This window comes from Tupaia chinensis, unplaced genomic scaffold (genome assembly GCF_000334495.1).
Source record: "Tupaia chinensis unplaced genomic scaffold, TupChi_1.0 Scaffold141044_1, whole genome shotgun sequence".
NCBI lineage: Eukaryota > Metazoa > Chordata > Mammalia > Scandentia > Tupaiidae > Tupaia > Tupaia belangeri.
This window is the reverse complement of record NW_006200910.1, coordinates 169,555-186,371: the sequence shown is the minus strand read 5'-3', so window position 1 is coordinate 186,371 and position 16,817 is coordinate 169,555. Positions and strand designations below refer to the sequence as shown.

At 54.5% G+C, this 16,817-nt stretch overlaps 1 protein-coding gene across 3 annotated transcripts in view; it reads right to left on the bottom strand.

Annotated features, from left to right (window-relative positions):
• Window positions 1-824: 824 nt before the first annotated feature.
• MAP1A (microtubule associated protein 1A) overlaps window positions 825-16,817 on the bottom strand; it is a 23,213-nt gene continuing 7,220 nt past the window's right edge. The window contains exons 1-6 of one of the 3 annotated variants that reach the window (XM_006162852.1): window positions 12,708-12,788; window positions 12,319-12,459; window positions 4,948-12,096; window positions 2,946-3,924; window positions 2,591-2,811; window positions 825-2,390 (exon numbers count right to left, since the gene is read on the bottom strand). In XM_006162852.1, the coding sequence (XP_006162914.1) occupies window positions 2,235-2,390; window positions 2,591-2,811; window positions 2,946-3,924; window positions 4,948-11,946 (8,355 nt within the window). In that variant the 5' untranslated portion in view covers window positions 11,947-12,096; window positions 12,319-12,459; window positions 12,708-12,788 and the 3' untranslated portion in view covers window positions 825-2,234. Of the gene's footprint in view, window positions 2,391-2,590; window positions 2,812-2,945; window positions 3,925-3,968; window positions 12,097-12,318; window positions 12,460-12,707; window positions 12,789-13,190; window positions 13,332-13,579; window positions 13,663-16,817 lie in introns of those variants that run through there. The other 2 variants (XM_006162854.1, XM_006162853.1) reach the window with 2 other exon arrangements.

Below are 16,817 nucleotides of genomic sequence, written 5' to 3'. Positions count from 1 at the left end.
AAAAAAAAAAAAAAAAAAAAAGCCACTGGAGTTGAGCAGAAATGGGCTATATAAATAAGAGATCAGCCATCCCAGGAGGTCCCTGTAGCAGTCAGCCCACTATACCCAGATGTCTTTAATGAGTAAAGTGTTGGGTGTAATGGAAGGTAGAAAGGGGCTCTGGTTCTGTAAAGCACCAGAGGGTACATACTGTCTTGCCAAATCCTTGGAATCACCCTCTGTTTTTCACTCCAATACTTGGAGCATCGGGAGGCATTGACACAAAAAAGTTATGTACCCTATCTCTGCCTTCTTAACATCTTTACATTGGGAGAGCCCTGAACACTGTGAGGGCAAGAACATGCCCTTGCCATGTATACACATGCATTGCTCCATGAAAATCCCAATTGTACAATGAGAGGTATTCCCAACCTCAAAAGATTCTAGATCTCTTAGGGCTCCTAATTTCTTACCTCTTTGGTATTCCTCTGGCCAGTGTCTAATCCTGTTTATTTGGTCCCTTAAATGCAGGTCCTCATCCCAGAAGCTCCCCTGTCTTTGCTTCCTCTTCCAAACCAAATGTGTGTGCCCACCCTACGCTCCTATTCTCCATACTCGGGCATCCTCATTTTTCAGAAATCATCCTGACTCTTTTTGCCTTTTTCTCTCTTCACCCACCCTAGGTTCTATGGCTCTTCTGAGTCTTGGAACTGCTTCCAGTAATCAAAGGGATCAAAGTCTTTGAGATCACTGATAATGCTGGTTGAAACAGAGATGTGGAAGCTAGGGCCCAGCAACCAAGTGAAGTGTAGAGTCAGAAAAACCCTAAGCAGTACTGCCCCATCTGCAATGAACTTGATTTATTGTTAGAGTTGGAGGCGGCTCCATTACAGCATCTGGGAACTATAGCAGGGAAGAGTAGGGAGGAGCAGAGCACAGCAGCACAGGGAGGGTGGGAGCTAGGAAGAACACAGGTGGGCTCATGTTGGTTTCCCAGTCGTTGGCAGAGAAGGCGAGCCCAGATGACTATTAGCGTCTGGGTTTCTGAGTCCAGCAGTAGTCTGGCAGGGCTGCTCACTGGCTTGCTTGGGGTGAGGTCTTCTCTTGGGGAGCTATTTTCAGACTCTTTTCATTTCACTCTGTATGAGTTAAGCTGTTGCTCAGCTTCATCTTTCTCTTTTCTTCCTCCCTCAGTATCCCCAAGTCCTCTGGCCTGGCCCCCACTTTCCAGATCCTCTGTCTGAGAGTCTGGGTTTGGAGAGGCAGCCAGCATTCCCATTTCAGCTGCAGGATGGCATAGTGGAAATGTCAGGGGAGTCACACGTTGCTGGGGTGTCAAATGTTGGGGTGTCAGGCAGTGGCTTATTTTTAACCCATTACACACCAGGCCACAGCAGATGACCACATGCAGAGAAGCCAAGCAGGAGATGAGAAGGGATCAGGATAATTAGAATGGGGTGGGTGAAAACTTTAAAAGGTCAAGGAACTTGAAAGGATTCTGGGATTGGGGCTGGGCTCTCCTTGCCCTTTTATGCTGCCCAGTAGGCCTGGTCTGGGCACAGCCCTGGGATGTGAATGAAGCAGGGGCTGGGAGATAAGCTCCTTTCTCCTCTTACCAGTCTGTTGGTCTAAAGAGCTTCAAGTTTTGGATTGAGACATTCAGATACTGAAGGAAGCAGTAGGACAGTGTAGCAGCGGTATACCCCCAGGCCCCTGCTAGAACCCAGACCCTGGTGGGTAAGGAGATGGGAGATGGAGGAAAGGGCGCAGCTCTGGGCACCTCACTGACAGTATCCTGCCCCCAGGTCACATAAATTACTATTGGAAGTCTTTCCCAGAATGCTAAATAATAAATAGATCAAAATAAAGAGATTCCTGGGGTTGGGAATACAGTCTCCCTCATGAGGGAAGAGGTTGCTCTCTGAGACCCATCCTCACTCCCCATCCAGTACCAGCATGTGGCAGTGCGAGGAGAGGGTATCATTCCAGGATTCTCAAGCATCAGAGGTCCTCCTGTCCTAAGTTTGTCCCCTCCCTCTATCCTATCCCTGTTACTTCGGATTTTGAGACCTCTCTAAGAAATGCATGAGGGGGAGAGACAACTGCTCCCATTGAATCCCCAAGTCCCTCCCAACAAGACATCTGCACTTCCCCCACCCCTAGCTCCCATCTCCCTCCACCCCAGAGGACTCAGCAGTAGCCATTCTCTAAAGGAGCTGGGGGAGCAGTTCCTTGGGGAAGGGAGGGTGCTTCTTTCAGAACTCGATCTTGCAGGCTGGGAAGGACTCATCCTGCATGACCACGGTGCTGCTGCTGGCTAGGACCAGGACGTTCAGTTGCTGCTGCTGCTCATGAGTCTGCTGGTACCACTCACGAGTCACCTCTGTGTCATGAGTAGGAATCAGAGTCACCTGGGCAAGAGACAAGACATGCCTGATGTGAGAACATGAGGGGGAAGCTGCAGGGGGAGGGGCACCTGATGGCCTCAGAAGCAGCCCTGCTGCCCACAGAGAGGTCTCTGTCCTTTGAAGAACAGGGACTGTGTTCCACTACTGCCTCTCAGTGAGCTTTGACTAGCCTACTTCCTGGCATACTACTTGTTGCAACTCACCTGAAGATTCTCCCCCCACTGGGCCTTGCCCTCTAGCAGGGCGTCCAGCACAGCCCGGCTTGGCTCGCCATTGGCAGGATCATTCCCACTGACCACATAGTAGGATGCACGCACTCGACGGAAGAAGTCAAGGTCAGCAGTCTTGCCACTGCAATGATTCGGGATATAGGCGAGATCCACATATACAGGGGGACCGGAGCCACCCTTAGAACCCAAGGTCACTGTAGAGACAAGCAGGACTTGTTGTAGAGGAAAAGTAGAATGCTTTTGGCAACCTTCCCCTCCCTCCCACTTCTGGACCAGCCCACAACCAGCCCCAAACCACAACCTTTCCCACTTTTCATGTTATACTTACTCGGTCCTGCCTTCAGTCCGTTGACTAGGCCTTTGGACATGGGGCTGTGTCCATCCTTTTCCTCTGCTGGGGGGACCTGGCTTGGAGTGCTGCGAGGTCGGGGTGGGGCCCGGGATGTTCGATCTGTTGGCCCTTTACCAGGAGTGGGTGAGCGTTTTCCCCGAAGATCCAGACGCCGTGCAGGGGACGCTGGCTTGGCCCTGCCTGGGGGCCTGCGTCCTACTCGCCCTTGTACCTTCTCCTTCTCCCGTAGCCTTTCTACCCTCCCAGACTCTGAGCTGAGCCCCTCAGGGTCAGCCATGCACACATCAGGGCGAGGAGGGGATGGGCGAGGATCTGGCTGGGGGATAGGGGGCGGGTCGTGGCCGGGCCTGGGATGGTGAGTTCCACTGATGCCCCCAGCTTTGTCCACAGGAAGGAAGTCCCCATCTTCATCTGAGTCGAGGGCTGCCTCAGCTGTGATGGATGGACACTCTTCAGTTTCTGGCGGGACATCAGAATCTGACTGTGAGGAGCCTGAGTCACTGGCTGATGTCGGGGGTGTCTCATCAGCCACAGGGCATGGTCCCCCTGAGGCCCCTGGTCCTCCTGCCCGGCGCCGTCCCCCTCTTCCCACCAGCCGAGCTTCCTCAGTTGAGAGGTCACTGTCATCTGTAGATGGGGGCAGAGGTGGGTTTAGGAAGGATGGGGAGAGCTCCCCACGGTGGTGCCGGGGATCAGCAGCACATCCCTGAGGCCCAGCCTCAACCTCAGGAGAAACACTGCTGGGTGGGCCACCAGAGCCCCCTCCAGGACACAGTGGCTGCTCAGGGGAGAGTAGTGTGTCAGGCCGGGAGCTCCTCTCGGCTCCCTCTGGCCAGGCCCCACGTTCCCAGGCAGGACAGACCTCAGCCTCTTTCTCAGCTCTGGCTGGGGTAGGACCTAGAGGTTTGGGGCTGGTTTCAGTTGGGCCATTGGCTGCACAGTCCCCAGAGGGATCCTGGAAGGGGCTTGGCTTCTTGGTGCTTTTCATGTTATACTTACTCGGTCCTGCCTTCAGTCCGTTGACTAGGCCTTTGGACATGGGGCTGTGTCCATCCTTTTCCTCTGCTGGGGGGACCTGGCTTGGAGTGCTGCGAGGTCGGGGTGGGGCCCGGGATGTTCGATCTGTTGGCCCTTTACCAGGAGTGGGTGAGCGTTTTCCCCGAAGATCCAGACGCCGTGCAGGGGACGCTGGCTTGGCCCTGCCTGGGGGCCTGCGTCCTACTCGCCCTTGTACCTTCTCCTTCTCCCGTAGCCTTTCTACCCTCCCAGACTCTGAGCTGAGCCCCTCAGGGTCAGCCATGCACACATCAGGGCGAGGAGGGGATGGGCGAGGATCTGGCTGGGGGATAGGGGGCGGGTCGTGGCCGGGCCTGGGATGGTGAGTTCCACTGATGCCCCCAGCTTTGTCCACAGGAAGGAAGTCCCCATCTTCATCTGAGTCGAGGGCTGCCTCAGCTGTGATGGATGGACACTCTTCAGTTTCTGGCGGGACATCAGAATCTGACTGTGAGGAGCCTGAGTCACTGGCTGATGTCGGGGGTGTCTCATCAGCCACAGGGCATGGTCCCCCTGAGGCCCCTGGTCCTCCTGCCCGGCGCCGTCCCCCTCTTCCCACCAGCCGAGCTTCCTCAGTTGAGAGGTCACTGTCATCTGTAGATGGGGGCAGAGGTGGGTTTAGGAAGGATGGGGAGAGCTCCCCACGGTGGTGCCGGGGATCAGCAGCACATCCCTGAGGCCCAGCCTCAACCTCAGGAGAAACACTGCTGGGTGGGCCACCAGAGCCCCCTCCAGGACACAGTGGCTGCTCAGGGGAGAGTAGTGTGTCAGGCCGGGAGCTCCTCTCGGCTCCCTCTGGCCAGGCCCCACGTTCCCAGGCAGGACAGACCTCAGCCTCTTTCTCAGCTCTGGCTGGGGTAGGACCTAGAGGTTTGGGGCTGGTTTCAGTTGGGCCATTGGCTGCACAGTCCCCAGAGGGATCCTGGAAGGGGCTTGGCTTCTTGGTGGCTTCCCCTGAGCACTCCAGGCGGCAGGGCAGGGTGCCATCATCCAGGTCTACAGGCAGGCTCGGAGCCGGAGCTGGGGCCAAGTCCAGCGATGCAGGGGGTGCTGGGCTCAGAGGAGTGAGGTCCCAGAGGCTGCGGGCAGCTGGTTCCATTCCTCCAGATTCCTGTTCTGTAGCCTCCAGGCCTGGAGGGAAGCGCTCAGCCACACTTGAAATCACAGGTGTGGTGGCCTCAGAGGAGGAGCCTTCAGACAAGGCTGGTGAGGCTGGTCGTGGCAGATTGGAGAGGAGAGGGGCCCCGGGAGAGCTGGGTGATGGGAGTTGGGGTAGAGAGGAGTCCAGGCTGGGGGCCTTGGTCACTTCCAGATACTCATCATGCCGGGCTCTGGTTGGGGGTCCCGGAGCCAGAGCCAGAGCTCGGTCCCCAGAGAAGGCAAGGGAGCCACAAGGTGCCGAGCGGGGTTCAGCTGGAGAGGGCAGCTGTGGGGGAGCTGGCTGCAAGGAAGAGAAGCCAAAGGCTGAAGCAGGGAAGTCCAGGCTGGGTCGGGCAGGGCCCAGGTGTGAGTCCGAGGAAGGGGTGGTGTGTGCCTCAGTTTCTGGCCACAATGTGGAGGGCCCTGAAGGGATGGGGTGAGGGGGGCTTGGGGACTGGGCCTCTTTCTCTGGCTGTTCCCGAGCCCCCTTCTCCAACTCTGAGTCACTAGTACTGTCATCCCAGTGAGGCCGGCCTGATTCCTTGGGTGATGGGGTCCTCCTCTCTGGACTGCAGCTCAGGATGTTACCATTGAGAGGGGGGCTTGGACCTTTGCTCAGAGGGATAGGAGCACGAGGGGGTACTGCAGGTGGGACGAGGCTGGGCTCCACACCCGGCCCTGGCTTAGGCTCCTGCCTAGGGGGTACAGTGGGTCCTGCCAGGGCTGCATAGCTGAAGGCTGGAGTGTCAGATTGGAGGCTCTTGGGCGAGACAGGAGATGAAAGCTCCTTTTCTGCTGATGTGTTTCGTCCGGCAGCCTCCTCTTTGGTTGAGAGGCGAAGGGGCCAATCCCCAGCAGCTCCGAGTGGAGGCTCTCTGGTAGGGCACGCAGGGCCAAGCCCAGTAAGCATCATCTGCTCGTAGATGTCTGCATACTGAAAGCTTCTCTCATCAGGATAGGGCGTGGGCTCCCTCTCCTCTGGCTCAGTCTGCTCAGGCTCTCTGGTAGTACAGCTCTCGCTGGTGTCTGGAACCTTTGAGCTGTGTGGGCTGCCATCAGGTGCCCCAGTCCCACCTTCTTCTTCCCTTTCCCCTTCAGCCTTACGGTAGTCCTTCCCCAGGGGGGAGTATGGTCCACCTTCCAACTCAGCTGCTCCATCCTGCACTGCAGCCACCACACTGTCATACTCTGCTGTGCCCCAGGAGAAGGATGCAGGAGTGTGTGGCTCTGGGGCAGGTGTCGGGGGAGCTGGAGCTGGGGAGAGGGGAGCAGGGGGCAAGGGTCTGTCCTTGGGCACCCATGGTGGGATATCAGCCAGCCATGAGGGAGTAGTGGGTTCGTTCCTCATAGGAGGCATGGGCTTAGGCTCTGGGATAGGGCTCTCTTGTCCTGGGGCTGGAGAAACCCTCTGTCCAACCATCTCAGGTGGAGAGGTTGGAGGGGAGATGATTTCAAAAGGAGAGCGGGCAAGTTTGTCCTCTTCCTCTGGAGGCAGCCCAACTGGTGACTCAGCGAGCCAGCGCTCCACCTCTAACCCTTTCTGTGGTGAGGACTCCTGGAAATTCTTGAAGTCTGAGGTCCAGGGGCTCCGGGGTGTGTGTTCCAAGGGAGGTACTTCCTGATCATCATCTGGCCCCTCATCAAGGAAAGTGCTCTCTCGTTCCTCAGTGTACCTTGGGCGGGTCCCCTGGCTATCCAGCTCATGAGGAAACCAGACCTTCCGCTCACAGCTCAGCTCCCTCCAGTATGTGTCCTGTTCCAGGGCCACATCTTCTCTGCCCCTCCAATACCTGTCCTCCTGCTCAGATGTGTCCTCCCACGCTGGGGCAGGCTCTTTCTGTTCTCCAGCTGGCTCCCCTCTGGTTGGAGATGTTTCTTGCCACTCCTGGACTGTTTCCTGCTCCTTCCAGTACTTCTCTTCCTGCTCTTGGGCCTTGCTTTCCTGCACTGCGCTCTCCTCCAGTCCCAGAGCTTTGGTCTTCATCTTTTCTGGGGATTTTTCCTCCATCTTTAGTTTCATGGGTTTCTCCTGCACTAAGCTGTCCTGCCCATGAGTCTGATCTTCCTTTTCCAGAGACTTATCTTTCTGTTCAGCAGCTTTATTGTTTTGTTCCAGGGCTTCGTTCTTCTGTCCTAATTCTTCTCCTAAGGCTTGATCCTTCTCTCCTAAGACCTTATCCTTCTGTTGCTGGGCTTTGTCTTTCTGCTCAGAGGTTTTGTAGGTCTCTTCTAGGGCCTTCCTCTCCAGTTCAGGGACTTTGTCCTCTGGAACTTTGTCTTTATGTTCAAAGTCTTGGACTTTTTGTTCTAAGACTTTGTCTTTCTTTTCTGAGGTCTTATCCTTCTCTTCCAGGACCCTGTCTTTTTGTTCTAAGTCTCTTTCTTTTTGTTCTAAGTTTTTGTCTTTTGGTTCCAGGCCCATGTCCTTTTGTTCCAAGGCTGCGCCTTTTTGTTCTAAGTCTCTGTCTTTTGGTTCCAGTACCTGGTCTTTCTGTTCTGGGACTGTGATCATTTGTCCTAAGACTTTGTCCTTCTCTTCTGGGATCTTTTCCTTCAGTTCCAGGGCTGTGTCTTTTTGCTGGAAACCCTGACCCTGCTGTTCCCCAGCCTTGTTGATTTCTTCCAGCACCTCATCTTTCTGATGACTAGCTGTATCCTTCTGCTCCTGAGTTTTGTCCTTCTGCTGTGGCACATCATCTTTTAGCTCAAGTTCATTGTCCTTTTGTTCTGGGGCCCTTCCTTCCAAATCTGGAACTTTACCCTCCCACTCCATGGCAATGTCCTCCATGGCAGGGCTTGGCAAAGACTCAGGACTCTTGGTCACGGAGCTGTCAGATGTCAGAATGTGTTCACCAGGGCTTGAGATCGCCCTGGGTGAGTGCTTCTCATCTCCTGAGAGAGTAGAATGAGAGCAGCTGGCAGGTAATTTTCTGTCAGGGCTCTCATCTGTGACACCTGCCTGTGCAGAGTACCCAGTGGTCTCATCTGTGGGAGGTGATACCATGGCTGCCTGGGGCTCTGGAACAGACATGGGAGCTAGGTGGTGAGAGGTGTCCTCAGCCTGCATCAGAGGCCCCTTTTCTTCCTTTCCAAGGCTTAATTCCCCAAACTGGAGGGTGCCAAGATTTTCTGGAGAGAGCTGTTTAGAAGAGATATCCAGAGAGGTCTCTTTGCTAGGACTCCCTTCTGAAAGAGAAAGGGACTGGGTGTCTTCTGGAGACACCTCTGGCCAAAGACCTCTGTGTAGCTGCTGTTCTGTCAGGCCACAGGGGGACCTAGAAGTACACTCTTGTTTGGCAGTGTCTGGGGAGACCACACTAAGGACAGAGAGAGACTCTCCATCTTCAGGAGAGAGGCTTTGATCAGGAAACTGGAGCACCTCATCTTTCTGGGGTTCACCAGGTTCTTGGAGTGATGGCCCCAAATCTCTGGGAAGAGAGTCTGCTCCCAGAATTGGAACTGTGGGCTCTCCTGCCTCCATAGTCTCAAAGACTATTGCTTTGTCCTGCTCCGGCAACAGCTGAATGGTACAGCCTGTATGTCCCCCAATGATGCTGACAGGTCCTTCCTGGGTTTGGGGGCTCCTGGGAGGAGACACCTTCCTCTCCTTCTCTAATGTGCTCTTTTCAGGTTCTGGCTTGACAGTCTCCTCTGCAACATCTTCCTTGCCCACACCTGGTGTGCGCTTGGTGTCTCCCCAGGAATCTGCTTCTTCAAAGTCCTGGGGCTCGGACTTTTCATCCACTGGGGACTGATGAAAGGGTGTGTGGGTGGCACTGGGTGGGCCAGATGGTGGAGGAGAGGCCATTTTCACTGTGCTGTCGTCTGGGCTGAGGCACCGTTCTTCTCCCTCTCCAAGGGCTGGTTCTCCTGGATGTAAGGCATGGCCTGGGGTACCAAACACTGGAGTTCCATATTGACCGCTAAGTTTCTCGGATATCTGTACCTTTACCCTCTCCTCCTTTTCCTCTTCCACGGCTCTCTCTTCAGGAAGGCCTCTCCCTGCAGCCTCTCCTCTCCTCTCTGACTCCCCGGTCACAGAGAAATCCTCACAGGGTGGTGATTTGAAGCCCTTGTCCTCTTCCAGTGAGGAGGTGGGTGAGATGGTACCAGCTGAGGGCACATAGTCCAAGCCCTGAGTTGCTTCAGTGCGGGAGGAGGGAATGCTTGTGACTGTATCAAGCAGTAAGGAGCTCTTGCCTGTCTCCTCTGTCTGGGGAGCTGTGAGTGAAGCCACAGACTGGTCCTCAGCCACTGAAGTAGCAAATGAAGAAAGCTTGTCACACTCAGTGATTGAGGTGGCTGAGGACACGTGTTCCTCTTCAGCCAAAGGAGCAGCCACCATGTTGGGGGGGTAGGTGAGTTCAGTCTCTGGTGCACCATAGCCCTTGCCGGAGGTGACTGGAGCAGTGCTATCCGCAGGCTGGCTGGCTTCAAAGGGGCCAGGACCTTCAGGTCCAGAGAGGTCATACATACTTGTAGGGAATCTGGGTGGAGCTGGGCGCTCCTCTGGCTCATCATGGATCTCCTCATCTGAGATGGTCTGCTCAGTCTCTGAGTAGCCAGGAATTGTCTCATCCTGGATGTAAGAGACGTGCTCAGTGGCTCCTGCAGGTGTGGCCAGGCTGCTTAGGAATGATGAGGTCTCCTTCTCAGGGGCCTTGCCCTGGAATCCCAGTTCCCTGGCCCCAAGGGCCTCTCTGCCCCTTGGAGTCACCTTCAAAGCTTCCTGCATATGCTTTTGGTAAAATCCCTCAGCCTTTGTCTCCTCCTCTTCCTCCTCGTCTGAAGGGTGCACCTCCTCCATCTCCTCTAACTCAGCCTTCTCTATCACGTCCTCTTTTACCTCAGGTTCACTTTCCTCTCTGGCTTCTGTTTTATCTGGGAGCCTCTCTGCTTCCTTCTGCTTCTTTTCCTCCCAGGTATCTTTCTTCTCCTCTGTTTCAGCCAAGTCTGGGCCTCTGTCCTTGCCACTTTGTTCCTCAAGGATATCTGAGACAACCTCTTTCTCTTTCCTCATCTGCTCTTCTTGCTCCAGCCCCGGGACAGATGGTGTTCCTTGAATAGCTGTACTTGGGGTGCCCTCCTCTGTAGTGTCTGGAGGAAGGGTTTTCTCTCCTAGTCCTGTGACCCTCTGTTCAGCCAGCAAACCCCTCTCTTCACGCTTCATCTCCTCAAAGTCCTGTGTGAGGTCCTCTGGTGAGGACAGGGTCTGCTCTCTGTGCCCACTGACTGCTGGGAGTGGCACAGCCCCCTTCTGGGCTGGGGGTGTCCGAGGCTCAGAAGACAGCTCCTTCTCGCCACGGGCAACTCGGCTCTTGTCCATTTTGACTCTTCCAGGGGCCTTGGCTTTATAGAGGGTCTTACGGACCTCAGGAGTAAAGGGCTTCAGGTCTGGCTTGGAAATCTTCTTGACCTCAAATTTGGTATCTTTCCTTTTTTCCTCCTTCTTGGCATCTTTCTTCTCCTCCTTCCTTCCCTCATCCTTCTTGAACTCCTTCCTCTCTTTCTTGATCTCTTTTTTCTCCTTATCTTTTTTCTCATCCAGCTTTGATATCTTTTCTTTAAGGTGTTTCTTCCCAACCTTGTCCTTGATCAGCTTTCGCTTCTCGGCCTTCAGTGCCTCACTTGACTCTGTCCTCACCCTCTCTGGCTTGGCAGGCTTCTCTGGGGGCTTCTCAGATGGCTCTTTTGTCTTCTTCTCTGTCTTGGCTAATTCCTTGGCCAGCTCTGAGCGGGCCTCCTTGGCTCCCTCTTCTGCTACCTCCTCCCGTTTAGCCAGCTTGCTCACAACTGTCTTGGTAGTGGCTTTGAGGCTCTCCTTGCTGTCAGCCCGCTGTTTGATTTTGCTGGGTTTGAGGTTGGCAGGCACAGCCCCAGCAGCCAGGTCCTTCTGTGTGGCCACAGGGTAACGCAGGAAGTCCAGGTGCCTAAGCTTTTCCAGGCCCTCCAAGATCTTGTTCTGGGGAGCATTTCCTGGAAAAAGCACACGCACTATCTTCTCAGTGGGGTTGGCTGGTAGCCAGACCACAAGAGCAGTGATAGAGGTCAGGTAGGGCACTGAGATCTCTGCCTCCTTCCCATTGGCCAGCACAATGCCTGTCTTGGCTTTACTATTGCCTGCCCACTTTTGCATGAGGAACTGCATCTCCTTGCTGTCCTTGACAGGGTTGAGGACATACATGTCCAGCCGGCCCACACCCATTTTGTGGAAGAGAGTCAGCGGCTCAATGGTGTTGCTGACCACACGGTACAGAGGCTCGGCCTGGATGCCCAATCGGTTTAGGTGTTGCAGAGTGAGGCAGGCCTCCTCAATGCTGCGCTTGGCCTTCCGGGAGGCATCAGGCAGCCGCAGCTTGTCGGGCACATTAAAGAAGACAACTCCAAGCTCCGGGGAAATGAGGTTCTTCACCCAGTCGCTGTAGCTGCTAGAACCCTGGGACTGCTCTTCTTCTAGCTCTGCCACTTTGCGCTGCAGGAGTCCATTGATGCCCGGAAGGTTGTCTGCTCCAATGTGCGTGAGCAACACTGAGTCAATGCGGTCCAGGTGCCGCACCAGCTTCCAGAAACAGGACTTGCGATCAGAGCCACCATCCACCAGGATGTTGAAACCATTGACAGCAAAGAGGGCAGAATCCCCGCGGCCACCTGGGAAGATGTAGCAGCAAGGCTTGGAGAGCTTGAGGAAGCCCCCTGAGGTTGGGGGCTCTAGCAGGTCAAAGGGGGATGGCACATCCACAGTCTCAGAGACGTACTCGGAGAACTCAGCCACACCATCCATGGTGGGCAGCGTGGGCTCAGGGTTTAGCCGGAGGTGCAAGGTCTCTTGGGAACTGGACAGTCCCAAGTGGCTCCAATCACCCTCCCCTAAGCAGGACACGGTGAGGAAGGCCTGGATCCCAGGGTCTCTATTGCTGAGCAACTGGGCAATCTAGAGGAATGAAGATAGAAGCCTGATCAGGTCATTGGGTTGTATTTACCTGACTCAGATTCAATCCCCTAATCATCACCTCTTCCTAAGGTAAATGCCTATCTTTCTGCCAGGGCCCTCTGGTCAAACAATGCAAGATTTTCCTTTCCTTAGTTCCCTCCTCACAGCTTTAGTCCTGCCCCATATCACTTTCCTCCCCAGACACTAGAGCATGGAACTTACCTCTGGGTTGTGAAGGACCTGGGCAAAGTTTTGGTAGGAGTAGGTGCCACTCTGTAGGATGAGGTCTCCTGCAGGCTCTAAGCTTTGCCCGCTCAAGATCAGTAGTTTGTGAGCTGATGGGCTACAGAGGAGATGGTGAACCTGAAAGGGAAGGAGAGCAGTGCAGATGTAGGGAAGGGCATGGAACGTTGTTGGTGTTCCCCTCAGTACTGCTGGGATGTGCTCTCTTCTGGAGTTCCCCCCAAATACCTTCAGAGTGGGGCTGTGAATTATATATCAGCCTAGATGGCAAAGAGAGAAATTTCTGGCTTTAAAGTGTCAGGACTGGCAAAAGTAGGTTATAGCCCTTACAGCAGACCTTCTTGGCAAGACACAGGCCCTGAGCTTACCTCAGAGCTGATGCTGTGTGCACTGGGGTTTACTAGGATGATGGTCTCTAGGATCTCACTCTGGTGGCAGAGGGTCCTCTGGCCTGAAGGAGAGATGTAAGAATTTGTATTATTAAGAGTAGGTGGTAGCCGGCAGGTGAGGTGGTGGTTAAGTGCACTGGACTCCCACATGGAACAATTGCAGTTCAAGTCCTGGACCTGGTGGCTTGCGGTGAGGAAGGCCTGGATCCCAGGGTCTCTATTGCTGAGCAACTGGGCAATCTAGAGGAATGAAGATAGAAGCCTGATCAGGTCATTGGGTTGTATTTACCTGACTCAGATTCAATCCCCTAATCATCACCTCTTCCTAAGGTAAATGCCTATCTTTCTGCCAGGGCCCTCTGGTCAAACAATGCAAGATTTTCCTTTCCTTAGTTCCCTCCTCACAGCTTTAGTCCTGCCCCATATCACTTTCCTCCCCAGACACTAGAGCATGGAACTTACCTCTGGGTTGTGAAGGACCTGGGCAAAGTTTTGGTAGGAGTAGGTGCCACTCTGTAGGATGAGGTCTCCTGCAGGCTCTAAGCTTTGCCCGCTCAAGATCAGTAGTTTGTGAGCTGATGGGCTACAGAGGAGATGGTGAACCTGAAAGGGAAGGAGAGCAGTGCAGATGTAGGGAAGGGCATGGAACGTTGTTGGTGTTCCCCTCAGTACTGCTGGGATGTGCTCTCTTCTGGAGTTCCCCCCAAATACCTTCAGAGTGGGGCTGTGAATTATATATCAGCCTAGATGGCAAAGAGAGAAATTTCTGGCTTTAAAGTGTCAGGACTGGCAAAAGTAGGTTATAGCCCTTACAGCAGACCTTCTTGGCAAGACACAGGCCCTGAGCTTACCTCAGAGCTGATGCTGTGTGCACTGGGGTTTACTAGGATGATGGTCTCTAGGATCTCACTCTGGTGGCAGAGGGTCCTCTGGCCTGAAGGAGAGATGTAAGAATTTGTATTATTAAGAGTAGGTGGTAGCCGGCAGGTGAGGTGGTGGTTAAGTGCACTGGACTCCCACATGGAACAATTGCAGTTCAAGTCCTGGACCTGGTGGCTTGCTTTCTCACTTTCCCTCTCTCTGTCTCCCTGAACAAACTAGAAAAGTTAAATAAAAATAATTTTTAAAAATAAGAGTAGGCATAGACTAACATGGAGAGGCATTACGTGGGGCAGAAGAAAGACTGTACTATCAGAGGATAGGGCTTAGGGAAAAGAGAAACAGGACTCCTCTTAGATCCTGCCACCTTGAACGTTATAAAATCTAGGAACTGGCTTCTCCAGCTCTTCTCCTGCAGGGTTTCCACCTCCCCTCTCCTACACTGGCTGTCTCTCCTTCCCTTCATCTGCTACATCCTCTGCTGCCCAAGCCCCCACCCTCTGCCTGGAACTCCCGCTTCAGGCTGCCCTGTTGACAAGAAGCTTTTGTCCCTCTCGAGCACTAAGCTCCTGGTGCTGCCTGGGGAAAGGGGGCTCAGCTGGAGAGAGGGCTCCTGGGAGGATGAGCCACACTCAGCTTTCTCCTCACCAGCTCGCCTCTTCCCTGGACTTTTGTGCCAGCGGAGTGTCTGGAAATAAGGAGATGGGAGCTTCTGTAAAGTGCTTCATAGACTCCCCCTTCCTTTCCAACCCTGGATCCCAAGTCAGAATTCCTGTTCCAGAGGACTCAGAGATGCCTGTGCAATCTAAGCATTTGGGGTTTTACAATTCAAAGAGCAGGTATAGGACTATAACTTCCTAGCTTCATTTCTAGTTCCTCAGCGGCCAAGCCTGTACTCATACACCGGCATGCAATCACGTTTCCACCCCCAAAGGTTTCATGGCTGCTCTCCCACCTCGCCTTCATGTCCCCAAAGCTCCAGAGAAGCCTATTTCACTACCCTACGACCCATTACTTATAACAGTTTTTCCTGTCATCCTTGCCCTCTCCTGTGGGCCTTTTCCCACCAAGACAGAGTGAGGGGTTCACAAACAGATAGATATATAAGGAAGGAAAGATTCAAGATGTTCCCCAGGCCATGGAGAAAGAGAAGAGATCCCCAAGTCCCCTATTTCTCTTTTCCAGACTCATATGAAACACCAACCAATACAACAAATAAAGAAAGTGACAGGTTAGAGATACTGAAGAGTATTGCCAGCCCTAACTCCTGGCCCTCCTCCCCGCACACTCTTCCCAATTGTGGGAGTGAAAGTGGCCTTACAAACAGACAATCCACTAGACGGCCCGGGAAATGGGCTACTTGGAGGACATTGGTAGGAGGGCTCATAATTTGTCCCCTAGCATCCCTTCTGTGACCCAGCTCTCTCCTCTTTCTGGGGATCCCACACGGGGAGCCTGCAAAAGGGCCTTTATTAAGAGGAAGAACTGTGGCGCCAGGATCAGGCAGACCTGGCAGCTCAGAGCTGCAGTTGCAGCTTCAGGGGCTGGGGAGGACTACGCACAGTCAGAAGACCAAACCCCATGCAGGGTGGGCAGTGCGCAAGAGTTCAAGTGTTCTCCTCTATGTACTTGGGAATTGCAGAAAACTCTGGGGTCAGTTCAGAGGAGGAGAGCCATCTCAGAGGCAGCCGGGGCAGGACGTGGGCAGGCAAGGGAATATCAAGGTCCAGGATGTTGCCAGCCTTAAGTAGTTAGGATCTAGACAGGCAAGAGTTCCCCACACACAAAAAGGTCACGCAAACGAACCACAATGGTCAGGAAGAGAAGTATCCATCGTAAAGACTGATTCGCTTTCCTCCACTTCCTGCCCCCCACCCCGTCCATCATTCCTCAGTCCCCTGCCTATAACCACAAGACTTCTGTAATCCCAGTTTCTGTCCTGTCATAAGAGCTTATCCCTGCCCCTACCCCTGAGCAACTACATACCCTGCACCCCTCTTTTTTAGGCCTGAGAAAAAGCCCTGCTTCTCTCTTCTGCTCCCCCAGGTCTACAGAAGGGAACTGGCTTGTTTTTCTTTTCTCTTCGGAGAAGGCTCTCTGGGGAGGAGGGGCACTTCCCATGGCCAGTGCTGGGGTGGTGGCTGGCCTTGGTGTGGAGGCTGAGCGGGCAGGAGGGCAGGTGTCTCCGCAGTGAGGCAGAGGGGAGGGGGGGCGCTCGGGCAGCTGCAGTATGCCGCAGTGTGTGAGTGTGTGTGTGAGTGTGCGCGCTAAGCTCAGGCGCCAGCTCCACCCCCAACCCCCACCCCAGCATGACAAGTCATTTTCTTGGCTGCCTCTGCATGGGGGTTGGGGAAGGGGGGTACGCAGAGAGGGAGAAGAAACTGGCTCCTCTATTCAAGAGCCCCCATCTTGGGACGAGAAGCGGAGATGAAGTGGGGGTGGAGCTGAGACTGGGAACCTGTGTTCAGGGCTGGGAATGCAGGGTGGCTGCTGAGGAGGGAGCACGCTCAATCTCCGGAGTGGCCTCAGTGGGGCCAGAAAGGGGGACTTAGTGTCCCAGTCTCAAGCTGGCCCAGGGAACAGGGTGCCGGAGCCCACTGCAAACCAGTCGATCCATGAGGAGGCACGTGCCACATCTTAATGACCCTTTCCTCTCCTCTCCCCATAGTGTCCCCCACCTTCCCTTACTTGGCAAAAACTCGCTGCCCTGCTCACCCCGGGCATAGGAGCAGCTGAGCAACCCAGCAGCTGACACCCAGGGACCCTCCCATTAGGCGCATTCCCCTTTCTCTGATTCTTCTGCCTCTGAGCAAAGATAGCCCCCAAACTCCTCTGGCAGTCCGGGCTGCCAGGCAGAGCCTGCGGTACCACCCTTGACTGCTGTCCCCAGGCTGACGTCTCTCACCCGCTCTCAGCTGGAGAGGTGGACTGTCATAGCCCCCATTGGCCTCCAACTGGTTCTGGGTCCAGGCCGGCACCACAGCCAGTAACAGTCATCTGTCTCAATTCCCCCAGCCTGCCCACCCCACTGGGTTAGTTCCAATGCACGAGATTAGGCATCAACTCCCTTCCCATCACCCCCATCCTACCTCACCAACACAGCCTCCTCCACGCCCCCAAGCCAAGCCCTTCCGTTAGGTTCTTACCCTGAGGTGTGGGAGGGAGCCCCTCATGGAGGTGGTGGCGGCTCCGGCCTCAGCCGGTAGCTTC